The sequence below is a fragment of the Mesocricetus auratus genome, unplaced genomic scaffold (assembly GCF_017639785.1).
Source record: "Mesocricetus auratus isolate SY011 unplaced genomic scaffold, BCM_Maur_2.0 Super-Scaffold_100015, whole genome shotgun sequence".
NCBI lineage: Eukaryota > Metazoa > Chordata > Mammalia > Rodentia > Cricetidae > Mesocricetus > Mesocricetus auratus.
The window spans coordinates 41,671,442-41,698,687 of NW_024429198.1; the positions used below are offsets into that span (position 1 = coordinate 41,671,442).

Here is a 27,246-nt window from a genome sequence, read left to right on the forward strand (position 1 = left end):
CACACATCATCAGATTTGTTTGTGGCCCTTCATTAGACTTACTCAAGTCCATCTCTAGTAATGGGTTCCAGGAATCTACATTTTAAAATGTTTCCCAGTGACTTTTTTTTTTTGAGATTTTTTATTTAAACAATGTGTCTGCACAAGTGTGGGTGGTCATTAGAAGCATCAGATCCCCCTGGAGCTGTCTGGAATGGGTCCTCTTCTCTCCAGCACGTTCCGTACCTGTGACTCTGTCTCCTCCTGCATACACACACAGACCCTATAAGAACAGGATGCCAGTGGAGGCCATGTGACTGGCCTGAGCGAAGGATGCAGAGCTGTGGTTGTACTGCTTTCCAGGTGCTGCGAGGTTCCTCATTAAGGAGCTGTCATACCATAATCTAGAACTGGAAAGGAATCGCCTGGAGGAGCTGGGTGTCAAACGGCAGTGCGTCTGGCCTTTCATCGTTGTGATGGATGACTCCTGTGTCCTATGGAACATCCACAGTGTTCAGGAGCAAACCAGGTAGTGACACTTCCAGGAAGTTGTGTGCCTGTGTGTGTGTGTGGGGGGTGTGACACAATGATCTAGACAAGATATTTTTAGCTGTAATACTTGGGAGTGAGTTTTCCTGAGCAAGGTGGATCAGAAGACCACTCAGCAGTTCACTGGTGGTTTCTTGAGGATTTTTCTTTCAATGTGTTATTGAGTTACTGGGCCATTTCCATATCCTGGTATTGGTTAGCTGCAAAAATGTGTTCTGGTCAAGGTATACTGGTATACACTTTTAGTCCCAGCACTTAGGAGGCAAAGGCAGGATAACCTTTGAGTTTGACACCAGCTGATCTACATAGCAAGTTCTAGACCAGCCAGTGCTACATAGTGAGACTGTGTAAAACAAAACAGAGCTCCCTGTTCTGATGCTGACTCATTTACATTGACGGCTTAACTACTGAAGTGGAGAGTCATGTCACCTGCCTTGAGCTCACCACCTGTAATACAGCCAGCTGAAAAATCAAACAAAAAACCCAGTGGTTCTCCTGGATCAGTGCCAACGTGCTAGGATTCCTTACAGGTGGCACAGTGCTAAGGGGTGGTAGTTAAGGAGAATTCTAACTACTAAAACACTTGTGAAATTGCCCTTCAAATTCAAGTGTCCTTACAAAACACTGATCTCCTATCATTTCTTCTGTGGACTTGAAATCAGTGACGTGTTCATATGGTTATGACATGTATTTATCAGAAACTGGCTATTACCATACTCCTAATAGCCTGGTCATGTCTTTGGTAACTAATATTCATTATTCACATTGTAATATGAACTGGGTTTCTTCCTTTCTTCCTTCCTTCCTTCCTTCCTTCCCTTCTTTCTTTTGCCTTAAATGTGATACAATTCACCACCAAAGGCCATCTTTTTTGAGTTACATGCTAGGCAGTGTGACTGGACTTGACCTTCCTAATGTAAATTATCTTACTACATCCTTTACAGTATTCCTAATTTGTAATAGCTTTGGTTCTTCAGGAGCATTTCCTGACATTCTATATAAACTAACTTTACATTTTAGCCAGCCCACAGAAGCAGGAATTTCCAGCAAGAATGTGTCCTTGAAGACTGTCTTGCAGCATATTGAAGCCACACCGAAAATTGTGCACTATGCAATCCTGGGTATCCAGAAATGGAACAGCAAGCTGACGTCTCAGAGCCTGAAGTCCCCGTTCTCAAGATGTCACGTGCATGATTTCATTCTCCTCAATATAGACCTGACTCAGAATGTACAGTATGACTTCAACAGGTAGGTCATTCTCCTCAATATAGACCTGACTCAGAATGTACAGTATGACTTCAACAGGTAGGTCATTCTCCTCAATATAGACCTGACTCAGAATGTACAGTATGACTTCAACAGGTAGGTCATTCTCCTCAATATAGACCTGATTCAGAATGTACAGTATGACTTCAACAGGTAGGTCAGGCCTCTCAGGTGTCCTGCACCTGTTGGTGGATGTTGCCCACTTCAGCCTCTGCCCTGTGTTTATTCTGCCTTGGACCTTAAGCCCCTTCCAACTAACTTCCCTTGCCCACAACTCCTTATGTGACCCAGGCTGGTCTCACACTTGAGCTCCTTCTAAGTGCTGGGATTATAGACATGTGTCACCACACCTAGCATGACCTAGCCCCTTGACACTGTAATGTAAAATGATTAGAAAACACAGGCTAGCCACAAGAATTCAAATAAAACAAGAACTGTTGAGTCAGTTCTGACCAACAAGTGCACCTGTGAACATCAACATTGACCCTGTATTCATCCTCGGAACTAGGGAGGAAATCACTATCTCCAGGGTTGTAAGACCCACAGCTCTTCCAATATCGAGAAGGCAGCAGTCAGGCCCCTTGAATTAATCATATGCACATTCCAGAGAAATCGGAAATGGCCAAGGAATGGTGTCAGAGAATGGTATCACTCTTAATGTCCACCCAACCTGTAGAATACCCACGGCTTCCATGCTTTATCCCATGTGTGACCAGAATTTTAAACAAGACCTCTGGCTCTATTGAACACAAGATGTATTCTGACAGGACAAGATGTTTCTGACAGGACTACCCTAAAACCCTGTGGCCTAACAGAAGTCCTCTTTTCCTCCTTCCTTTAAAGTTATAAGGCTCCAATCAGTAGAGTGTGAGCTAGCTCCTGAAGGGCAAGGTGATGTTTTGGGCCCTCCCCCAATGTCTGCCACACATTTCTCTATGGAGTTACCATAGCTAAGATGTGAAGGGGCAGTCAAAGAAGCCTCCTGTTGTGGTTATGATTTAGGCTCTTCTATAAAACCTCCTGTTGCGTTGTGATCTAGGTATTTCTGTGAAGATGTCGACTTTAACCTAAGGACAAACAGCAGTGGGCTGCTCATCTGCCGCTTCAATAGCTTCAGTCTCATGAAGAAGCGTGTTCAGGTCGGAGGGCAAAGGGACTTTATCGTTAAACCAAAAATCATGGTAAGTGTGTAACGCTTGACTCTACTGTTGAGAACAAGCACAGATGCTCACTTACGAACAGAGCTGTAACTAAAGCACTGGCATTGGGCAAGTGCTTTTCTGCTGGATTAGGAAGGGAAGTAACTCAAGTCCTCAGGGTCAGCTGTGCAGCCTCACCTGTCAGCCAAGTCCCAAGCAGAAAATACAAAACTGTTTCAGAGCTAAGCCTGAAAGATTCCATCAAAGCTTGCTTATTCATCTACCCACCCATCCATCCACCCAGAACTCATTAGCACCGGGCTGGCCTTGAACTCAGAGATCCACCTGCTTCTGTCTCCTCTGAGTGCTGGGATTATAGGCGAATGCCCAGCTGCAAAGCTTTATTTTTCAAGACAGCCATCTTTTTGTTTTCTCCTTATATGTAACACAAGAAATACAAATACTTGTCTGGGCTTAGTTTATATTTTTTGAAGAAAATATTGCTTCAAGCTTATAGAGAGAATTCTCTATCCCTTCCCAGGGAGGCTGCTGATCACTGCAGCATGTCGACGACTTAACTGCAGCTGAAAAACTTCTGCCCTCTGTTGTTAAATAGGATAGGGGTCAGCCCAAACACACAAGCAGCACTATATATTAAAAAAACAAAAAAAAAAAAACAAAAAAAACTTCCCTTTGGGCCTAACAGTATATTCATTAAATACAGTAACAGTCCAACGATTCTTGCTGTAACTTAAGTAACACTGGATTATTCCTCAAGTGGGAGACGGGGGAATGTAGAACAAAATGAGACATTTAAACCCTCAGGCCACTGCTATTAACACAGCAATTCCACTATAGCAACTACTGGTTTGTTTGGGGGTTTTTGTTTTTGTCTTATTTATTTTTTTGGTTTTTCAAGACAGGGTTTCTCTGTGGCCTTGGAGGCTGTCATGGAACTAGCTCTTGTAGACCAGGCTGGCCTCAAACTCACAGAGATCCACCCGCCTCTGCCTCCAGAGTGCTGGGATAGTAGCTAGTTTTTGAGATACATTTTTTTATATGTATGAATCTCTTCCCTACATGTATGTATGTATGTATGTGGGTCATGTGCGTGTGGTGCCTGATCCCCTGGATCTCGAGTTACAGTATTCATGAGCTACCATGTGGATGCTGGGAACCAAACCTTGGTCCTCTGCAAGAACAGCTAATGCTCTTAACCACTGAGGCCTCTCTCCAGCCCCAAAAGTCCTCTTTATATGGAGTTTACCATCACCACCATGACTTGAAAATACCATGCTTGACTCTCAAGAGATCACTGAGAAATTCAGAAATTCTAATGTGTGTATTTGTGTGTGTGTAAACATTCAGGTAGGGCTCAGTGCTACATGTAACTAACTTCAGGTATCCTTTGGGGGTGCTGTACATGGAAGTTATTAGTATGCGGTCCAATGGAATCTTGGACATTTCATTTACATTTGCCATGATCATCTGATTTCAGGTTTCAGAGAGCTTGGCTCCCATCTTGCCCCTCCAGTACGTCTGTGCTCCGGACAGTGAACACACTCTACTGGCAGCTCCCGCACAGTTCCTCCTGGAGAAGTTCCTTCAACACGCCTCATATAAACTCTTCCCCAAAGCCATCCATAACTTCAAGAGTCCTGTACTGGCCATCGACTGCTACCTTAACATTGGACAGGAGGTAAAGGCGCGACTGACTAGTACTGGGTGCCACGTCCATTTCTTCCCCGTTTTGGTTCCATTGATAGAGTCAATGACAGTATGACTCAAAGGCTCCCACAAGCACAGGATTGGCCAGGGACTCAGCGCTTCTTGAGAAATTCGGCGTCAGCTGCTCTGAGCAGCCTGCCCTTGTGGCAGGGACGGAAGTAGCTACTTGCTCTACTTGTTTTGACACTGACAGGTGTCATTACGTAGATTTTCTCAAGATTCGTTTCTTGAAAGGCACACCGTATCTTAGCAGATGCAACAAGAGCTCAATGATTACTGAACAAATAAGTACAAGCTTTGTACACCTTTAAAGCTGTCCTTTCTCCCTTTTCCATTCTTCACGTGCTACACCCGTTTCAGTCTTGTTTTTTAATTGCCACTTGCATCTCCAGGTTTCTGTCAATAAGTTGTTCCTTTGGGTTATCTTGAGAGCCTATTTCATTATCTTCAATAATGCAATATATCCTTATAATCAATTTGAGAAAATAAAAAAATATATACTAGAGTTGGCAATATGTTATGTCTCAGTGGGTAAACTGAACTCTAGTTCAATTCCTGCAGCCCAGATGGTGGAACCCCTGCAAGTTGTCCCCTGAACTTCATATATCCACCATGGCATATGCATGACCAAAATTAAGAGAGAAACAGAACAAAATAAACCACTCATAACCTGAACAAGAACCTTTTCCTGTCCTGGAATTTTAGGTCTTTTCTTTGCACATATTCATAAACACATTTATCCAAACACAAACTCTTTTAAGTCTTAGTGCATTCAATAAACTAAATCTAATTTAATGTTAATAATCCATGCTGTGTGTTACACCATTAATTTTATAACTACAAATTTTAAAATCAGATGATGGCTGAGTATGGAGGCACATGTCTGTAAACCCAGCATTCCAGGAGCTAGCTGGGGTTACAGAGTGAGATTCTGCCATAAAACATAAGAACCAACCATATGCCAATAATCTCAATACTAACAGCAGCTAATACTTGCTGAATACTGAAGAGACTATATTAATAATTCAAAAATAATTCTATCCAACAGGTTTTCTTACCTATGTAGATGAGGAACTATATGCCACATGACAACTAACTGAAGGAACCAGTGTTTGAATTCAAGCCAAGTTTAGCTACTCCACTGTTCTACTATCCTGCTGCTTTCCTGCAGTGTTTGTGGTTATTGTCTAGGCATGGAAGCCATAAGAATCTAAAAATTAATTCATGTTGTCTTAAGCTTTCAAAGTGAAATATCTAGTCTTTCTTATGTGTGCCTTTTTATGGAATGTGGTATTGTTTTGTTTTACTATTTATGTGTTGGGGCATATGGGCATTTTATCTGTATGTGCATCATGTACATGCCTGGTGCCCACGGAGGCCAGAGGGGGGTGGAGGATCACAGATGATTGTGAGGTACCATTGTGGATGCCAGGGATAAACCCAGGGGCCTCTGAAAGAGCAGCCAGTGCTCTTAACCACCGAGCTAACTCTCTAGCCCCAGAATGTAAAGCATTAAAAAATTCTCTCACACACACACACACACACACACACACACACACACACACACACACACACACACGAGCTTCTTAATATTTCTGTCGTAAAAATGATATACTAATTTTACTCCTAAATAAGTACAAAGCTTGAATAACCAACCCACTTACACTGAGAAAGCTTGGCTTTCACCTTGCATCCGAACTGAAGAGGAAGGCATTGACTATAGTGCTCCTAGGCAAAAGTACAGCCCCTTTCTTTGCTTTTGACATGTTTTTTCTGCTTACTACTTTCAGGTATCCATATGCTACATCAGTTCCAGACCCCACTCCAACAACGTCAATTGTGAAGGGGTGTTTTTCAGTGGACTTCTCTTGTACCTCTGTGACTCTTTTGTAGGTGCTGATCTTCTTAAGAAATTCAAGTTTCTAAAAGGTACGTCAAATTCAGCATCTTGGATGTGAATGCTATTGTCACTAGAGAAAAAAAGAATCAGGAATTGAATGGCACACAAGCAAGCAAAACTTTGGCCAGAAGTTTGGAAACTTTGATTTTAAACCAGGGTTGCTGACGTTATTGGAGAAAGAAGACCAGGTTGTTTTCAGACTAAACTAGATACAGGCGAATAATACAATCTGTAACTTAAAAAGACTTACGTGTATTGTATGCGTGCAAGAGCCTGCAGAGGACACTTAAGGGTGTGAGCCTTCTGACATGGGTGCAGGGGATTGAACTTGGATCTCTGTGAGCAGCTGTAAGCCTCTTAACCACAGAGCTCTCTCTCCAACCCTTATCTGTGACTTATTAAACAGGCCTTTACTATTTATTTTAGAAATATATGCTTCTGAGATCTAGTTTAGACAGAAGCCAGGTTGATTCTACCTAAGCATGTTTGTAAGCAGTATAAACACTCTGTCTAAAGTCAGCTGATTGGATCAGAAATGGACTGCAGAAAAAAATGCATAATTGCACCCCTAGACATACTCTTACTCATGAGTCTGGCACAGAAACTAAAGTTGTCTTAATAGGTATGCAACATAAACAAAGTTCAACTTTTTTTTTAATCTATAAATCTGGGATCACAAATAATCCTGACAAGATGACCTGAGGTCAGTGACAGAAATGACACTCAGAACACTGTATGCAGCATGAAAATGAGGAGCTAGCTCTGGGTGCTGTGTAGCAGTGGCTGTCAAGTAGGGGGAGGGATGTGCCTTGGATTTTTGGTTGTGGTCATTTTGTGAATCTGCAGTGAAGGGTGTCTTTAGCAAACAGTGAGCAGGAAGCTAGGGATACTGCTAAACCCTCTATAAGCCGCAGAACAGCTCCCAGCACACACAAGAAAAGCTAAGGTTGAGAAACTCTGTTCTAAAGACACAAGAAAACACTGGCTTCACCAGTCATGACGAGAGGAGAGAGCTGCACCTGAAGAAAACCTCCCTCTATCATCACTTTAAGCGCCTTGAAACCTTTGCGAAACTACTTGGAACAAAATTATCTACCTGTATGTTGGTTTTCAAAGGTGATAACATTCTGACTGATTTAATGTCCGCTCTTCCTGAAGGTGCTACCCTGTGTGTCATCTGCCAAGACAGAAACGCCTTACGGCAAACAATTGTTCGCTTAGAGTTGGAGGATGAATGGCAGTTCCGCCTCCGGGATGAGTTTCAAACTGCTAACAGCAGCGACGACAAGCCTCTCTACTTTCTTACTGGACGCCACATATGAGTTTTTGAAGAGACCAAAAACAACAAACATCCCTAAATGGAGTGGGACAACAATTATTGGGGATTTTTTTCCTTTAAAGTACAATCACTGTGGAGCAAAGTGCAACGTATTTATGTCTTCTCCAAAGAGCTCCCCAAATGTGACCAAGGTCATCTTTGGGGGCACCGTCCTTCTTCAGTTCTGCTGACAGGACCCAGGCTCAGGTCAATGCCACAGTGGGCAGTTATGCAATTACATAGGATGTGCTCTGCCTGTGGGAACCTGAGGGTATGTATATTCTGGAGAACAAACGTGGAGTTCGCATTGTTTTTTTCAACTACACTATGTTGAGGGGCAGGGGACTGACTGTCAGCATTTGCCAGCTTGAATGTGTTACATGAGACTCACACCACTGGTGTGGAATTAATTGAAGATTAACACTTGAGGCCTGAACCCTCAGTTTCTCTTCAGATCTGTACTTTGGTACAGTATTACTCAGGGGTCTGAAATGATAGAATGTAGAGGATATTTGTATTTAAAGAGAAGTAGCTTTGTCTTTCTCTGTGCAGTGTTAGTTTAAGATTTATAATCTTATATATATCGAAACCTTTGGCAAAATTTCCACAGGAGTCAAAAGTTTACTATTTAAACAGAACAAAAAAAAAAAAAAAAAAAACAGTAAATGCAGAGCAGGCACTGTGTGCATTTATGAAGGTTTTCTGAACTAAACTCCATTGTGTTTCCCTTTCCAGTCTGTAAGCACACCACGTCTAACAGTGACTTGTGCACAAAACTATGTGGACAAATTAGCATTCTGCAGATACGCTACCCCACTGTGTTTTAGTTCAAAGTAAGCAGTTGGTACCTGAAAACCCACCCATCAGGCTGGGATTCTATTGTGGAGTCAACTAGTCGATTTATGTGGCTCAGGCTAAGCATTATTTAAAAGACTACAACAGCTGGCTCAGGCTAAGCATCATTTAAAAGATTGTTTAACAGCTGTCTTACACTGATACACAAAAATTAATGAAATAGGCAACAAAACCACAGACAAGTTGTCCTTAATTTTATCAGTAACAGTTTTCCCAAGGAGTAAGGAAGACTCCATGAAGAGTGTTTTGGACTCATTAAAATCAGTGTATGACTAGTATCAATAGTAGGAGGCGTACATTTCTATGTATTTCTCAACAAATATTTTAATCAGAAACACTGAGAAAATATCCTACAGTAATCTATTGAAAGTTTACACTTACATTGTTCTACGTCAAGGTATCTCTTCAGGTTTTTCCTCAGCCCATGTGTATCACTTATCTGCAAGTTAAAAATGGCCATTTTTACTTGAATCTGTCTTAGGACCTGAGACTACTGAAAGCCCTGCTGAGCCTGCATTTACTGCAAATGTTAGCTGGTGGGCTTGGTTATCCAGGGATAACAAGGAGTTTACAGTTAGTGAGAAGATGGAATGTATTAGATGGGAATGGTTTGCAGATCTCTTGGCTTTAATATAGCTACTTATGTTTTAAATGTATTTTAAATTGATAATTCCTTTTAACCCCATTTTTAATTGTCCTTCAAGAGGACCTGCCTTATATGCTTACTCCTTAACTTTAGTAGAAAAAGAATTTTAGCAAAGAGGTACGTCCCAGGGCAGTCTGACTTAGATATGAATGTATCTAACTTGTTCCTGTTTTGCTGAAAGGGTCCAATGCAGGTAATATCAAGAAAGCTACTGTTTGTGCAATATTCCAATGACACTATGTAGGGTAAATGAAATACTTGAAATAATTCCACAACTATTGTGCCGGGGCAGAGGCCTCTTAGGAGATCTTACTGGCTTTTTCATTTTGAACTAAGTTACTTTAATGCAGGTATTCTGTGTTAGTTATGGCTACCCTCTGGAAATTCAAGTGATCATGAACTGTAAATACTATTCAACTCTGTTCAGGAGAAATGCCAGAATAAAGCCAAAAGACCATCACTCCAATAATTGATGAGATTCAATTTACCTGCCTCTTTTTCTGCAAAGCCTAACTTAAGGTTTGGATGCTTTAAAATTACCTTAATCATTATAATCCTTCAGTGAATGCTGGGTCCTCTTAAGGATGAAATTGCACAAGCTCAGGCCACCATGATTTGTTAACTCATGTCTTGGTGTGTTTGATTTTACCTTCTTCCGTCCCTGAGGACAGCAAGTCAATTAAGTCACACAGTAACTCACCTGCAGACCTGCTGAACTTTGGCATGTATGACAGTTCACACAAGTTACTATTGAATGTAAACTAAAAGATTAGAAAAACTATAGTCAAGTTTGGCTGTAATTTATGCAACTGCTTCTTGTAATTTCTAGAAAAGGGGGCACCTGTTGTTACTTTGTTACTGTAAAATTTTCTTAACCAAAATTTGGTGAATTTCACTCACTAGTCAAGTCTACCTCACATTTTGTTACGTCGTGTCTACAGTATGTTATTGTCTTTTCATTTGGTGAATGTATTAAAATTCCCTCCCACTCCTCACCCATTACAAAAGTTTGTTTTCTTTAAACCAATTTTCCATATGTTAAAAGGTGATATGAGCTGTGACTCTGGCAATGGCTGGTATCTTGGATGGCTCTGAGATTCTACTCTCTTGACACAATCCAAGAAAATACTAAGCAAATAGTTGAATGAAATCTTAGCGTACCTAAAGTAGCTATATACACCAAAACCTCTACTGGAAAAATTGCAGACTGCAACATAATTATAGATGGCAGACCTATGTAGAAGGCAACTATATTCACCTGTAGTCTCAACAGTTCTGGGTCTCTAAAACTTTTATTACTAATTTATTTCTAAATTCTACCTACTTTTACCAACTCTTTGTGGGGGGGGCTTCCAACTCTAATATATAAAGAACATTTATAATACTAGAATTTGAAACAAAACCACTCATTTCAACTAAAGGTCACCAGAGCAGCAATAACTACTTTCAAGTCTGGTGACAGAGGGAAGCAGGCTTCCACTACCTGATCTAAAATAACAGGCCTGAAAAGTCTCACAACACACCAACTGCTAAGCCTTGGAAGTCGTAAGGTAGGATATATGTATGACTGACTACTGTATGAATCGGACTCAGCAGTCTTAGCTTAGTAAATGAAGCTGTGTTTCCACATAACTGGTTAACAAAGTCAGACAAGCAAGAACCACTAAAATATCACGGTAGGTCTGAGACTGTGTTCATGCTTTTGGTAAATGCAGAGTTCACACTCACACATTATCAAAGTGATTGTCAACTCTGCTTTCTCCAGTCCTTGTATCAAAACCCAAGCTTCCTACAATACACTAGATACCTGCAAAGAGGATCAACAACTAACATTTATTATGTAACCAGCAATTATATAAACTTCTCAAGTCTGACTATGGCCACTGGCACATAATGTGACTGCTGCCTCTAACACCCCACAGAGACTAGCATCAAAGAGACAACCTTCTTCTCAACAGTGGTGTCCCTTCCATGGCTCCTGGGGCTGTTTCCTTCATTTCCGTCACTCTTTTCTGACTCTCTCCTCACTCGCACCGTTTCAGATCCTCTCAAATGATGGGCATTCCTTGCAGATCTCTATATTCTTTTTACTACCCCAAGATGATCTCATATAAACCTCCAGATAACAGCTTGAGTCCAAACACCTATATAAACAACTATGAAAGTGGTAATTCTACTTGCAAATTGTATTACCACCTTAAACCTTGACCAAAATTGAACCTGCCCATCCCCATCAAATCCTCCCAACCCATTTTCTGTTTCCCTCTTAGCTTTTACCTTATCTACTGATTATTTGCCACAGTTCATTTACCTCTGGCAGTTAGAAATGCTTACCAGTGCTTTAATTCCCTCTTTAGTGCACACCCATCTCTTCACTTTCATGCTTATATGAGAGTCTCAGGTTTGAAGAGTCTGTATAAGCTGCTTGTGTGCAGTCCCTTTCAACTCCCAAGTCTTTTCTTATACACTCTATTTTGGGCTGGAAAGATGACTCAGAAGAGCACTGGCTGCTCTTCCAGAGGACCGGGGTTCAAATACTAACACCCACATGGTGGCTCACAATTGTAACTCCAATTCCAAAGGATGTGACACCCTCACACATCTGAAGCTAGGGTGCAGTGGGGGATGGTCTCCCCTAAGGTTATGGCAATCCTGTTCCTTTCCTAGAGAGTTGTTACAGCTGAGCTTTGCTCCCCCTCCCCACCCCACCCGCTGCTTACGGGGGCTTCCCAGCAGAGCTCGCTTCTACTCTCTGGCCCAAAATGTTGCTTCTGCTTCTCTCTGCTAAAAGGTAAACCCCAGCAGAATGTAGCAATTTCCTCTGGTTCAGTGTGAAAATTATTTTTCTGCTCAGCCTTGCTCAAGCCCCCCAAGGGAATGTCTCAGCAAGGTTTTTTTCTGCTCCATCCCTTAGGGGACAGAAGTCTCAGCAGGAAAGACTGTTTGGGAAGGAGTCCAGGAGATTGGCTGCCTCTGCCAGGGTGGTGAAGGACAGACAGGCTGCAACTGAACTGGCAGAGGGACTTATATAGATAGGGCTTCTAAAGCGCAGTGCTTTCCCAGGGAGATTTGCTACTCAAGGGTTGGTTAGTTTTCCTGCTAAGGGGCAGAGTTGGCTCTGGTTTCAGGGTCAAACTGTGCTTCTTTCATTGGTCCTTTTTAGCTTTTTCACTCTATTTTCAGGGCTAAGGCAGATTTCTTTTACTGGTTCTGGTTCCAGGGCCAAAGTGTGTTTCTTTGGCTCTTTTCAGAGTCAGGGTGGGTTTTGTTTTGGTTTTGGTTCTGGGTTCATAGCTAAAAGTGTTTCTTTCACTGGCTCAGGTTTCAGATCTAGGGTGTGTTTCTTTCACTGACTCATGGTCAGGGTTCATGGTCAGGGTGCTAGATTTCATGCTCAGGGATTGGTTGGTTTCTTTGCCTGGCCCTTTTACCTTACAACCATTCTTAGAAAATACCTAGTTTACAAAATTTGAGGGGCTAGCTTTTAAAAACTATTATTAACATGAAAAATATCTGTCTTTCCCAGCAATGACAACATTTAAAGCAACCAATCATTATTTACCATTATCTCCCCTTAGGTCTTCATCAAGCATGGGCTGCTAATTCAAGTAATGTGTTAAGGCTCACATGGAAATGGGACCTGTATTAATGAAGTTTACAGTACCAGAGAGCTAACACTATTCCAAAATTTCACTGTACTTACAAAAAGGAAAATAAAGATGACTAGACGAGTCTCCACCCCAAGGGAGAATGATAATGCCAAACGTCAGATCAGGGGCTGAAGAGACGGCTCAGCGGTCAAGAGCACTTACCGTTCTTGTAACGTTCAGTTTCTGGTTACACATGGTACACACACATAAACTCAAGCAAGCACACATACATACAAATAAGAAAGATAAGAGTTAGCAGTAGCACATCTCAGCATTCAGGAGGCAAAAGCAAGCAGATCTCTGAGTTCAGTTCAAGGCCAGCCAGGGCTACATAGTGAAACCCTGTTTCAAAATAATAATAATAATAATAATAACAACAGAGGAAGAGGAGGAGGAGGAGAATAAGGTGATGATGACTGGGGCTGGGAGGAGGAGATTTGGGCTACAGTAAGCTCAGCAGTTAAGAACACTAGCTGCTCTTACAGAGTTCTATTCCCTGCACTGATAGGTAGCTCACAACCATCTTGTAAATCTACTTTGAGAAAAATCTAATCCCAGGGACCAGACATGCATATGGTACACACACATACACATTCACATATTCACATAAAATAAAATGTAAAACCCTTAGAAAAAGAAAAAAAAACTGCATCACTCCTTGAGACAGAATGGTTACATTCCCAACCATTCTATTCATGGAAAAAGAATAGTCTTATACCACTCTATAAATAACAAAAGAACAAACTTATGGGAATAAAAGTACACTGACTGTTCATCACAAGTCCCTACATTTTAATAGGTTTTCAATGGAGACATGATCATCTCAGCACATAAAGATAATCTAACTGAAACCTCAGTGGTACTTCATTCTTGGGCTGTGGTTCTTTATTTCCTTGTAAGTTAATTAAGTACCATGTTATTAGAATAGTGAGGAATAATTGACAAACTGATGAAAACTACCTTTAAGAAGTCTGTGTTTTAATATTATTTCAGTCTCAAACCTAAAAAACTCCCTGAAAGGGTACAAACATTCAACACAACATGTCTCAGTACATTTATCAGTTAGAAAAAGCTATCAAGTATTTTATTATTTTATTCTACATTATATACAGGTCATAAAAGGCCACAGCAGTTTTTCAACATATAAACCCTTTAAAAGTAGAGGGCACTATGAAGGATAGACAAGTATCAAAATGAAGTCCAGTAATGAGGGCTTATACTCAGTGCAGTATTTCTGAGGAATAACAACGCTGATACCAAGCCACCCATACTTAGTTAACAACTATTCTGTAGTTGTGACTCTAGTCATTTATGGCGCCACATGAGAGAGCGTGCCACTGCCACCATCAGTGACAGAAAAGTAAGCAATGGAGACTCTCTATTTTAAGTTCTTTCCTTTGGAGCTCTCCTTTCCCCAGAGATTTTCTTAGAGTATACTTTAGTAGCTTCAAATTCTTAAGCACACAATACTGTACTGTTCTCGAGTAACTAAAAAACATTGGTTTCCACTCTGAAAATACAATCTTTAAACCCATAACTGGTATCAGCAGATCAATATAAAAAATACAGTACCAAGCTACACTGGTATATTTCCATATTAAGAACTTCAAAATATACTTATCACTGAGACCATAGTCCTTGCATTAATTTTCAGTCCACTATGAACAATTATCTGCTGCATGTAAACATGTCTAAATAAGTATAGATAAAATACAATCATAAATTTCTGTAAAAGATAATAAAATATCTTCTTTAAAAAACAAAACAATAACAAGCTATTACTGCATTGTTTCCAATTTTATGAAAATGGAACAACCATATGGCTGTTGCCAGTCCTGAGTTCATTTGTAATAAAAATGGCCCTAGTTCCTGGTTAAAGTCAGCAACCAATTCTCTCTCTTCAAAAGATGTCTTCTGTTACAGTAGGCAAGATCTGGATTAGGTGGTATTCTGTCCATTAATAAAATTATAGACCAGAAACTGACCAGTGCCACAGTACTGTGTTGCAAACAACTTTCCATCAGGAGTGGGATCTGAGAAAGCAATTTCTTCTTTACTCAAATATGAGCCATAAATAAAGTTACTCCTATAAAAAAAAAGAAGAATGGGGGAGAGGGAAGATTGAAAAATTAATCTTTCTGTTACTGAAACTTAACAACCTATCAAATTCATTTAGACAGGACTTAAGCAATGATATATTATTTTAAAAAACAAAGTACCTGTTCATCTTAAAGTATAATTTGAAGTAGCAAGATTTTTAGAAAAGCAATAATTATAAAATAACATTTGCCTAAAATCATATCGCATGTACCCAACAAATAAGAGCTGAAGAACTTCTCAATCAAGTTATGAAAAAACATGAATTCATAGTCAGAGACTGAACTATTTCTCAGATCAGGAAAAAGGTACAGCTGTCTCCTCCCCTTCAGTAACATTACTGGAGAAGAAATAAGCATCCTGACTGCAAGGAAAGAAAGAAAGCTCTTTCTTTGGCAGTTGATGTGATCTTGCAAATAGGAAATTCTGAGGGTTTTACCAAAAGACCACTCATTATTCAATAAATGACCTCATGGGTTGCGATCCAGACTGATGTGCAAGTGTGAACTATATTAGCTATATTCCTGAAATGTGCAATCCAACATGAACCTAGAAAACAACCAACCTAGAACGCCAAGATGAGCATAATGCTTAGGAAAATAATTACCAAAAAACCTGTAAGCTAAAAACTATAAAATAGTCTTTAAATAAAAATCCAATAAAGAGATACTCCATGTTTTTAAAAAAAATCAGTAAACTTAATACTGTTAAAATGCTATTACTGCACAAATTGACACATAGCTGGTTTCCTTGGATAAACTGGTGAGCTGATCTTAAACAAGGAAATTAAAAGGATACTGAAGAGTCAAAAAAAAAAAAAAGACAAAAAGAAAAAAGCTGAAGGACTCATACACCATCATTTCCACATAGACCACACAAAGCTCTAGTATTCCAGCAAAGACACACAGAACATGGGACAAGCACATAAGTACAGATAGAAACCTTGACAAGTATGCCAAGACCAACAACTATTCAGAGGGGAGTACAGTCCTTGTAACAAATGGTGGGAGAACAGGATATCCACATGCCCAATGGATGTGTGTGTGCACAAGCATGCTTGATGGAGGCTACACTACTCAGTGGAGTTGGTTCTCTCCTTCTACCTTTATGTGTTTTGGGGGATTGAACTCAAGTCATCAGGCTTTTTCAGTCAGCACCTCTACCTGCAGAACCATGTCATTGGCCCAAAAGTAATATTCTTATGACAATTTTCTCTAAAAGCTGATTTCCCAAGACACTGTCCACATTTCTCTGATTTTGTTTAAAAATCTCTAAAAGTGAACATGGGTTAAACTATGTCTGTTATACTGGCCTAATGCCAGTTTTAAATCACTAAAATCAAAGTGGTTTAATGATGTTTCATCTATTCTCAAACATTTCCCCCCTTAGATTAAACAAAAAGGACTTACAGACCTGGAATATTTATATAAAATTTACAATTAACACAAATAAAAGTTATACAGCTATGACTAAGTAGCACTCTTTATACTAAACTCTAAGCTACTGCAATGATTGAAGAATGGCATGCCTTACCTTAGGCATTCAATCATTCGAGAAGCTATTTTCTTCCGACGCATCATGCTGAACACCCATATCCGACTGATCCCACATATTGCAGGCTCTGGCAATGTTGAGCAGCACCAGGCTTTTTGCCTTTCAAAACGGACTTTTTCTTCTTCTGACCTGACAACTGGAAGTTTCTCTTCTATAACTCGATAGCCCTATAAATGTCAAAAATGGGAATGGAGATAAATGTGGCATTTGTCTAGTATAAATCTTGCTTAGGTGTTGACAACATTTATGCGACTGCTTAACAAACTAGCAGACCATTTACCAATCTGGGTCTACTTCTGTTCTGACTCAACTCGTTACAAGATTATATAATTAAGTATATTTATCATTAATAATTTTGAGAGATTAAACAAGAAAACAAAGCATTTGCCATCAAAAGTGCAACGGAAATGGAAGGTGTTTTTCTCTATCGTCTGCATTCTAAGCAGCAAAAGTACATGTTGAACCAGGTGGTGGTGGCACAGGCCTTCAATCCAAGCACTAAGGAGGCGGTATCTGTGAGTTCCAGGCCAACCTGGTCTACAGAGTGAGTTCTAAGACAGCCAGGACTGTTTACACAGAGAAACCCTGTCTCAAAAACAAAAAGAAAAAGAAAAGCAATCACAGTGATTGTTTGTATACTGCACAATTTGTGAGCGTACAATTACATAAGAACAAAGAAAAGGGAGAGGGGAATTAAGAAAGCCTTTTCTGGGAGCTGCAGAGATGGCTCAGTAGTTACTGAGTTTAATTGCCAGCAACCACATGGTAGTTCACAACCACCTACAGTGGATCTGATGCCTTTTTCGGGCATAAAGTCATACATGAAGACAGAGCATTCACACATACTGAATAAATAAATAAATGCTTTTTCCTTTGATTGAGATTCTCTGATTGCAATAAATAACTGTAAACAAACATACATTCTTGTGCCAATATAGCTGTCATAAAGTACAAGACCAGTCTCCTAAGAAGACAAAGCATAAAACTTAAAATTACAAAACAAAAGTTAGGAGTGATACATGCCTCCAATCCCAGCCATTGGAAGGGAGATGCAAGTGGATTCTTTGAGTTCCAGTCTAGTCAAGGCAACAAAAAGAGACTTTGATTCTTTAAAAAAAAAAATGGAGTGGGAGGCAGGGGGAGACACTGGAGACGGCTCAGTGGGTGAGCTGGTCTTGCAAGCACTTACTCAGTCCCCAGCATCCACATGGTGGCTTACTACCATCTGTAACTCTAGTATCTAGAGATCTAAAGCCCTTTTCTTAACTCTACAGGACCAGGCACACACGAAGGATAGAAGCACATACGCAGCAAAACACTCAGGTACTCAGAAGGCAGAGGCGGCAGACATCCGAGTTCCAGGCCAGCCAGAGTTGTTACATGGTGCGACCATGTCTCCAAAGCAAAACAGAAGAAAAATAAATAACAACCCCATCCCCAATTGATCTTTAGAAAGAATTTTTATAAGAAAAAAAGTGAGTGTTATATAACTATCTTATGAACTATGTCTCTAGTTATTTCTGGAATTAGGTAGAACAACAATTTAAAATGTATGACTTGTACTATATACTACACAAAATTGACTCCACATCACTATAGCAAACTTCTATGAATTACTCTATATTAAAATCAATTCTGTTACCACAAGATTTCTAAAGAGTGTAATTTCAAATTGAATTTATAAGACATATTAACTCAATTACAGTCTCGTTTTGACATTGCACTGTATTAAAAATTACTGTAATGGGGCTGAAGAAATGGCTCAGTGGTTAAGAGTATCGGGTGTTCTACATGGCAGTTCATATCTGTCTGTAACATCTGTTCCAAGGGATTTATGTCCTCTTCTGGCCTACATGGGCACCAGTCACACATGATACACAAACACACAGGAAGGAAAACACCCATACGCATAATTTTTAATTATTATGATAAAGTATACATTTATTTGGACAGCTATTCATCAACAGAACAGTATTTATGCACAAGAGCACGTGGATTCATGAGCAAGAACTAGGCTCAAATGAGACTGACTGGTCCAGAGTGTCTGCTCTCTGAGGCTGATCTGCAGTGCCGTGTAAAACTTACTGTGAGCACACGTATTACAGACTCTCATTTGCTTTTTATATAATTTGCCTCCCAAACACAAACCAAGTGCTCACTTCGAGTGTCACTGAAGAAGGGACCTATTTAGAGGAGATAAACTTTCTGCAAAGGCACAGACAGTATTTCAGCACCACAACAACTGCTCTCTCTGTCTTTGTGAGTTCAAGGCCAGCCTGGTCTACAAAGTGAGTTCCAGGACAGCTGAGCTGTCACACAGAGAAACCCTGACTTGAGAAACCAGAGAGACAGAGACAGAGAGTGTTGTATTTATGAAAACAGCCGAGCATGGTAGAACATGCTACCAATCTAAGCACCATCTAAGCATTCAGGAGGCTTTCTCTAAGGCCAGTCTGGTCTACATAGTGAGTTCCAGGCTAGTCAGGGGTAGATAGTTGAGACCCTGTCTCAAAACAAAATTTATAAAAGCAGGTCATGAGCTGGGCATGCTGGCACAGGATTGTCACCCCAGCACTTGGGAAATGGAGGCAGAAAACAACCTCAGCTATGAGCAACTTCAAGGTAGATCTATGAGAGAACTTACTTTTGTAGGAAAACACAACGAACCGACCTTGCCCACTATACCTTGCCTAGCTTCCTGTAACTCAAGTGTCAGGAGGATTAACTGAGAGACATATATTAGTATACAGCACAAAACCTTCAAAACAAGCTCCAATTTAATTCTGTATCTTCAGCTTACTGATTTGAAAAACAAATTCCTGCCAAATATGGTAGTGCACATCTGTAATTTCAGCACTCAGGAGACAGAGAAGAGGGATCTCTGAGTTCAGGCCAACCTGGGCTACATTCTGAGAATCTGGGGAGGTGTGGGGGAGGGAGGCACACTAATTCCCATTTGGGTATGGCAGCATACGACTCTAATCCCAGGACTCAAGAGGATTCCAAGTTTGAGGACAGCCTGAGCTACATAGTGAATTCCAGGCCAGGTTGTATTACATAGCGTCTATGTCTCAAAAAAAGAAAAGGAAAATTAATTCCTACACAAGCTACAACTCTATTATACTGCAGAATTACATATAATAATTCTTGAATTTAGACGCTGATCTAGAATGTAGATAGATGTATTAGGATATTATTTAAGATCACATAGCAATAAGCACTCTTTAGAACTCACTTACCCACTGGATATGCTCTGCGATTAGGCAGCCCACTACTTTCTTGTCATTAGAAATAAAGAGAAGTGTTTTAGTTCTAGAATAGCACATTAATGGAGCCTGCTGGAAACCCAAATCGTTGTCAACCATCTCTCTGATTTCATCAACCTGCCAAGTGAAGAATATAATTCTTTTAACAAAGAAAACATTGTATACAGGTAAAAACATTCAATAAGCTGAATATTATTATTCCCAACAGAATCCTCTCTAAGGGGCGTTTGGTTTTTGAGACAGTCTTGCTATTTGCTGTGTACCTCTGGCTGGCCTGCTGTTCATATGTAGCCGAGGCTGGCATTGTATTAATGGCACTCCTTCTACCTCAGCCTCCTAAATACTGAAATCACAGGTGTGTACCACTATACCCTCCTTGAAGAGTTCTTTTAGATGTTTGTACTAATTGTTAACTCCTTTTTAAGCACTAGAAGCAACTTGGCAAAAAAAAGGGGTAAGAAACAGAGGATGTTGTCAAACCCTGCAGTCTAGGAAACAGGAAGGGTGAGTGAGCGTGCCAGCACTAAGCATGTTAAGAACATTAAGACTTCCTAAGGAGCATCATGTGTCTGCAATGATTAGAATACACTTAGCCAGCAAGACACTTTTCTCCACAAGCATTAGAACTCTCAACAGTAAAATTAATGGGACAAAAGAAATAAATTCATGTTCACTATCTAGTAAGCATCCAAAAGTGAGACAAACCAAAAACTCTTTCAATCCAATATCCCTTGGAGTATTGTAATTCTTCATTTTGTATGTGAAAGAAACAAACTCAAAAGTCACATAATTTTCTTATGTCATACATTAAACATCTAGAAAAACACGGAGCAGAGGTCTGAACCCTCAACATTATCATGGCATTAAAATGCTTTTTCCAAACTGAAGCTCTTGTAGGTATTGACAAATCACAACTCTACAGGGACCCACATACTAATTCTCTCTCCAGTTAAAAAAAACAGGGTCCCAGCACTTACAAGAAAGAGGAAAGCAAATTTCTGCTTGGCTGAGGCCAGTCTGGTCTAATTTAAATAGCAAGTTCCAGACCAACCAGTCTGCCTAGTGAGACTCGGTGGGGGGGGCGGCACACGGGAGTGCGGGGGGATTGTGGACGGACAACACAGGTACAGGAACAGGATGGGTAGATAGGACACAACACAAGTTGCAAATGATCCACCTAATGACTGTTCGTGTCACTAAACCTCTAGAGTGGGTCCCCACTCTTGCTTCTGTCATGCACATCACATGGTCAATGAAGAAAACTCACCTCATAATTTTTTAAGAGTATCCCTAACTGGTTCCTAAAGGTAGATTGCTCACAAGTCCTTCTATTTTAATTTTAAGGCAATCATGGGTTACTAACTAGTAATATAACTGATTATAGGCTTTCCCAGAGAAGTGAAATCGAAGAAATTAGTAGCCATTAGTAAGCAATGAGGCTGTCAAGTAAGGTACGGTAGTAAAGTTCCTACTATGCAATTCTGAATGATAGTTGGAAACATCCCATATTTGAATTTCCATTACTCAGTAACTCCACAAGCATCTGTCTTTGTGCAAGGATCAGCGTTTTAAATGCAAGACAAACTGCACATGCTTTGTGTCATTCTATGTACCAAGAGCTAATCTGGTATCTGCAACTTCTTGCTAGGTTAAGTGATCTAAAGACATAAAGAACCTAAGAATAAACTTCTTACATCAAGTAAAACATTAGGTACATCTTCAAATAATAAGTGTTTTCTTAGCCTCCTTTTCAGAATTGGTGTTTAATGTGCAAAGTCCAAGTTTTCTGTATGAAATGTCACTGAAAATTTACCTTTTTCAGAGCATACTTTGGATCTTCTGGAAGAACCATTATTATCCTACCATCAGGATATTCAGCCAGAATTCTTTCCTTTTTCCAGCCCTAAATATAAAAGAATGGATTTTATATATTATACTTCATTCATTCATGTACAAGATAAAAAGTACATCCACTTGTCTAAAAGTTGCAAAAACAAAAATACACATTCATTAATGCTTAACTAATAAGGCGTGATAAATCATCTCCTTTGTTAAGTTTACAACAGATTGAAGGCAAGCTAATTTCTAATGCTTGTTTAGAGAGATGTTATACCACAAAACTTCTAATTTATCATCTTAACAAATTTTGAAAATCACACACCAAAACAATCAAACCCCTTAAGGTCAGTGGATCCCCATAAGAGAAAGGGTAACTCTCCCAGACTCTGGACAATTTCTTTGGAACATGGTTTCCTCCATAAATAACCACTCATATTTATGTCTAGCATGCCAAAGACCTCCAGGAGGTTCCAGGTGAACCAATTTGCATGCAGTAGCCCAGAATGAAAGAACAGCTTTTACTCTTATTGGTCACAACTATCAAAGCCACAAGGAGACTATAAAAAAATATAACTACCTTCTAAGAATCTAATAGGGAAGGAGAGGCTACGTTGTGTGTATCTGAAGTTAGACATACTCAAAAAAAGAGGTAATAAACTCTTCTTCAGATCCACACTCGTGGTGATTAATGAGCAGAACCTGCATGAAAAAAACAAAACAAAACAAAACAAAAGCCACTTAAATCTAGTAAGATGGGACTGAACCATGTTAAAACTAGGAACTTTGAAGTTCAAAATAATTACAGAAAGAATGAGCTTTAACTAGATGTTCCATTTGTCTTACCCAACCAATTTTACATAAAAAAAGGCCTTTTTAAAAGCAATTTGTAATTATACTTGGGGGAAAATTCTATTCTAGGATTGCTTCTAAAAATATCAAAGTTCAATTAAAAAAAACAGCTAATTTTTTGATATACTATGTTAAGTCTGAAAGGATGGAAACTGGTTTTCTAAGTCATCTTTTTGTTTTGTTTTTGTTTTTTTAATGAAATGGGAGCAGGATCTTAGTTGGTGACAAAAATTCTAATAAAGATCAGGATACTTAAGATCATAAAACAAATATTTAAAATTCAAAATCTGCTTAAAAAATAAAACATTCAAAGACAAGTAAAATTCAAGTGACTGAAATGAACAAGGGATGGGAAAATTATTTCAAGATTAAGAAAACAAGCTGGAGAAATTCGATTCCCAGCACCCATATAAAGTGGCTCACAACCATCTGTAACTTAAGTTCTAGCAGCTACATGGTACACATACATACATCACACATACAAATAAAGCATTCATACACATAAAGTAAAATGAATAAATTTGATTTTTTTTAAAGACTAAGAAAAGCTCAATCAGAATCACATACATATTTGGATATAAGGTGAACAATTTTTAAAGATATAAATGATAACACCTCTTTTTAAAAAAGAAGTTTACATTAACATTACTTTTTGGAAAAACTTTGAAATCAATCCATTTTCTACAAAGTGAAAAGGGAAGTTATTTTTTTAAAATCAAACATATAGTGGAAGGAAGAAATCAAACTATAAATTAAAGAACTTAAATCTGTAGTAATTTCAAATTATACAGTCATACTGAACTGAATTATCTAAAGATAGATTATTTCTGTTAATTGCCTTTAAAAATAACAAAACTAGCATAATTATCTCACCCCATGGACATTATATTGTTTTAATAACATCTCAGTATAAAATTTTCTCATGAAATAACTTGAAATGTGCATGTTTGTATGAAAACCATCACAATTAGACAAGATAAATTTTATTTTAAATGCTGTTTTGTCATGTACCACAATAAGCTTCTGCACACAAGGAACTGTGACAGACTAAAGTATTTATTGCTGCTTAGATTTCACTGATCTTCATGAGGGCATAACTCAGCAGAAACTTTCTGAGAGTTCTGCAGCAAAAGTTTACGTTTTTGTTTTCTTTTTTTAAAGATTCTTATTTAGTTTGAGTGTTTTGCTCACACTTTGTGTACCTGGTACCCTCAGAGGTCAGAAGAGGGTGTTAGATCCCTGAACTGTAGTTATGGATTGCTGTAGCCACCATGTGCATTCTAGAACCAAACCTGGTTCTCTGAAAGAACAGTGCTCTTAACCATTAAGCCATTTGTCCAGCCCCAAATTTGGGTTCTTGAGAACTAAAAGATACAGTAATTTGTTAGCTTTGAGCAAATTACTACAACTCTGGAACTGTCTCCTAATCTAAACAATCAAGAAAATGGCTATATTCAAGACAAATGGTAGCACAGAGCAGCCACCTCGTTAACTCAGGAGCTTCCATTCTCTCTTCCTGTATGTCCAAATAAAACCATTGTGCTCCTCAGTTCATCAATGAAATGTCCCCAAAGTACAATACATACAATCATGAACAAAGACAAAATAAAATAACCACGTTAACTAAAGTACTCAAAGCATTTACGTGACTCAAGTACAGTTAATGACTTGCCAGTATCACTGACAACTTGACTCTTCAGAATTTGCAAGAGTTGAAATTTGTCTACTGGTTGAAAATAAGACAGAGGTGAAGGATGTGCAATTCACAGAAGTCCACCCAATGGCCACAACATTGAAGACGTATCAATTCTAGTGCATTTATACTTCTTACTTTTAGCCTAAGAATATTACATATAACCCTCTGCTACCAAAAAGTATTTTTCAAAACCTAAATTTTCTTCATCTAGCCATCTGGATGATATAAAACATTTTATATTTCCTTTGGGTTTGTTTTGAGACAGTGTCTTGATATGCAGACCATGGAAGTCCCAAACTCAGAGATCTGCCTGTCTTTGGCTCCCAAGTCCTAACATTAAAGGCATACATTAATACACTGTCCACATTATATATTTCATATTTCTTTTTCTTTCTTTCTTCCTTTTTTTTTTTTTTGGTTTGTTTTTTGAGACAGGGTTTCTCTATGTAGCTGTACTCGAACTCACTGGTAGAATATGCTGGTCAAACTCACAGAGACCCACCTGCCTCTGCCTCCCCAGTGCTGGGATTAAACTTGTGTACCACCACCACCAGGCTTAGTTTGGATTACTAATAACAACTAATGATTAATTTTTCCTTGTTTTAGTTGCTTAAATGTCTAAAGAGCAAAAATGAGTTCTTCCGTTTTAAAAATCCGTTAAAAAAAAAACCCATGGGGTGATAGACACACCAATAACAACTATAAAATTTCACTGATGGCAGGCATGGTGGTACACACTTTAATCCCAGCACTGGGGAGGCAGACGGATCTCTATGAATTTGAGGTTCATTACTCTCTGTGTAGTGGAGGAAGTGCAGGGCAGGAGAGCAAGGCAGACAGAAAATGAGATACAAAAACAGAAGTGATTACATTTACTGAACTTATCCTAGAAAATACAAAACAAATTTAGCCAGGCATGGCAGCATCACAGCTGCAATTCCAGCACTTAGGAAACTGATTCTGGAAATATAAATCACATACCAAGACCCTATCTCACTCAGGAGGTAGAGGGAGGAAGATTGCTAAATTTCCCAGGCCAGCCAGGCTACACAGAGATTGCTTCAAAGACAGTCTGATGCATACAAGTGTGGGTATAAGCATGAGGCACTCAGATCGGGTCCCGAGGACCGTCCGCCCCACAAAAGTTAGGCATGGTATGCACCTGTAATCCTAACACCAGAGATAAGAGGATCCCTAGGATCTGCTGGAAAGTCAGTCTAGCCAATCAGTGAGCTTCAGGTACAGTGATAAAAACAAACAAGGTGGAATGCTATCAGTGTTCACGAGCACATGTGCTACATGTACACACATATATACACAAACACAAATATATAAAAGGGTTTATTCAAATATCATTTATTGAAAAGAGAAAGTAGGGATTGGAAAGATGGCTCAGCAGTTAAGAGCTCTTGCAGAGAATTCAGGTTCAATTCCCAGAAACTGCATGTTCCTTCACAGATGTGCATAACTCCAGTTCCAGAAGACCCAATGCACGTGGTGTACAACACATGCAGGCTAGACACTCACACATAAAATAAAAACAAGTAACTTTAAAGCGAACACAAAAGTAATCTAGTCCGGACAGTAGTTAAGAGACCTAAGATGATCAGGCAGTGGTGGTACACACCTTTAATCTCAGCACTCAGGAGGCAGAGGCAGGTGGTTCTCTGTGAGTTCAAGGCCAACCTAGTTTACAAAGTGAGTTCCAAGACAGCCAGGACTACACAAAAGCCCTGTCTCAAAAGAGAGACCTAAAATGGTTCTCTTTGCTGTCACACCTCCACCAGCATGGGTCACATGCACTCTCCTAGGAAGGGTTTGTCCCAGTCCATACTGCCCTACCTGTCCTACTGCCATAGGGTCCCCACACAGCTGAAGTTGACATCTCAGAATGTTAAGAAACAGGTTTTCAAACTGGTCAAGAAAGGCCTGACTCCTTCCCAAATAGGTGTGATCATAAGGGGGCCCACATGGTGTGGCACTAATCTGTTTTGTGACTGGAAATTAAAATCTTGAAAGTCTAAGTCCAAATATCTTGCGCCTTATCTTCCTGAAGATCTCTACCATTTGATTCAGAAAGTGGTCTCCTCCCACATGCATATAGAGAGGAACAAAGGATGAGGATGCCAAATTCCGACTGATTTTGATAGAGAGCAGAATTCATTCACCAGATGACTAAGCAGGTCCTCCCACCCAACTGGAAATACGAGTCGTCCACAGCCTCTGCTCTAGTGGCATGAATTCTCTTGTGTACAGGAGCAATAAACTCATTTTAAATTAAAAGAGAGAGAGGCCTAAAATAAAGAGAGTCTTCAACAGAGCAACTTGGAAGCTAGACATTTCTATAAATAACCTGACAGACATTTTTAAGATTTATTTTATGTGCATGTGTATTCTGCCTATAAATGTGTATGTACAAATGTGTGCCTGGTGCCTGTAGAAGCCAGACTAGCATACATTTTTAAAAGACCACTGTAAAACAGGTGGTGGGCTGGGCTGGTGGCACACACCTTTAATCCCAGCACTTGGGAAGCAGACACAGGCAGATCTCTGTGAATTTGAAGTCAGCCAGGTCAACATAGCAAGTCCCAGGACAGCTAAGACTGCTACACAGAGACTGGGGATGGGGAGATGGACGACACAGGACCAGTTATGCAATGGAGAATGGCTCATAGGAAAGCAAAAATGAACAAAGCAAACCAAAAATGAAAGTATTGGCAAGGTTAGAAGAAAGCTGCATGAAAAAGAAAGAAATGATAGCTTGCTGTGTAGTGGCAGAATTGACATTAACACAAATGGAAGCACTTATGATCTATCTGGAAGGTAAGATTTCCTAACAGATGATCTAAAAGAATGCAATTTAAAAAAATAAAATAAGTAAAATTTAAAAGGGGCTAGAGAGAGGACTCAGCCGT

General features: G+C 39.5%; 2 protein-coding genes, 1 long non-coding RNA gene and 1 pseudogene across 7 annotated transcripts in view; 2 read left to right on the forward strand and 2 right to left on the reverse strand.

Annotated features, from left to right (window-relative positions):
• The window catches only part of Greb1l (GREB1 like retinoic acid receptor coactivator), a 224,445-nt gene extending 214,070 nt beyond the window's left edge, over positions 1 to 10,375 (forward strand). For both annotated transcript variants that reach the window (XM_021235134.2, XM_005065384.4), the window contains 6 exons: positions 343 to 508; positions 1,549 to 1,776; positions 2,834 to 2,975; positions 4,432 to 4,632; positions 6,452 to 6,590; positions 7,720 to 10,375. In XM_021235134.2, the coding sequence (XP_021090793.1) occupies positions 343 to 508; positions 1,549 to 1,776; positions 2,834 to 2,975; positions 4,432 to 4,632; positions 6,452 to 6,590; positions 7,720 to 7,883 (1,040 nt within the window). In that variant the 3' untranslated portion in view covers positions 7,884 to 10,375. The remainder of the gene's footprint in view (positions 1 to 342; positions 509 to 1,548; positions 1,777 to 2,833; positions 2,976 to 4,431; positions 4,633 to 6,451; positions 6,591 to 7,719) is intronic.
• Positions 5,431 to 9,178, reverse strand: LOC121144330. The gene is made up of 2 exons (XR_005881663.1): positions 9,116 to 9,178; positions 5,431 to 6,631 (listed from the first exon to the last, which is right to left on the reverse strand). It is a non-coding gene; the product is annotated as an uncharacterized LOC121144330 (long non-coding RNA).
• A 3,612-nt stretch (positions 10,376 to 13,987) lies between the features above and the next one.
• The window catches only part of Esco1 (establishment of sister chromatid cohesion N-acetyltransferase 1), a 48,314-nt gene continuing 35,055 nt past the window's right edge, over positions 13,988 to 27,246 (reverse strand). For 3 of the 4 annotated variants that reach the window (XM_013124859.3, XM_021235123.2, XM_021235119.2), the window contains 4 exons: positions 21,761 to 21,850; positions 19,921 to 20,064; positions 16,661 to 16,848; positions 13,988 to 15,116 (listed from right to left, as the gene is read on the reverse strand). In XM_013124859.3, coding sequence (XP_012980313.1) covers positions 14,969 to 15,116; positions 16,661 to 16,848; positions 19,921 to 20,064; positions 21,761 to 21,850 — 570 coding nt within the window. In that variant the 3' untranslated portion in view covers positions 13,988 to 14,968. Of the gene's footprint in view, positions 15,117 to 16,660; positions 16,849 to 19,920; positions 20,065 to 21,760; positions 21,851 to 22,363; positions 22,486 to 27,246 lie in introns of those variants that run through there. The other variant, XR_001197434.3, reaches the window with a different exon arrangement.
• On the forward strand, positions 26,120 to 26,571 carry LOC101839623 (annotated as a pseudogene).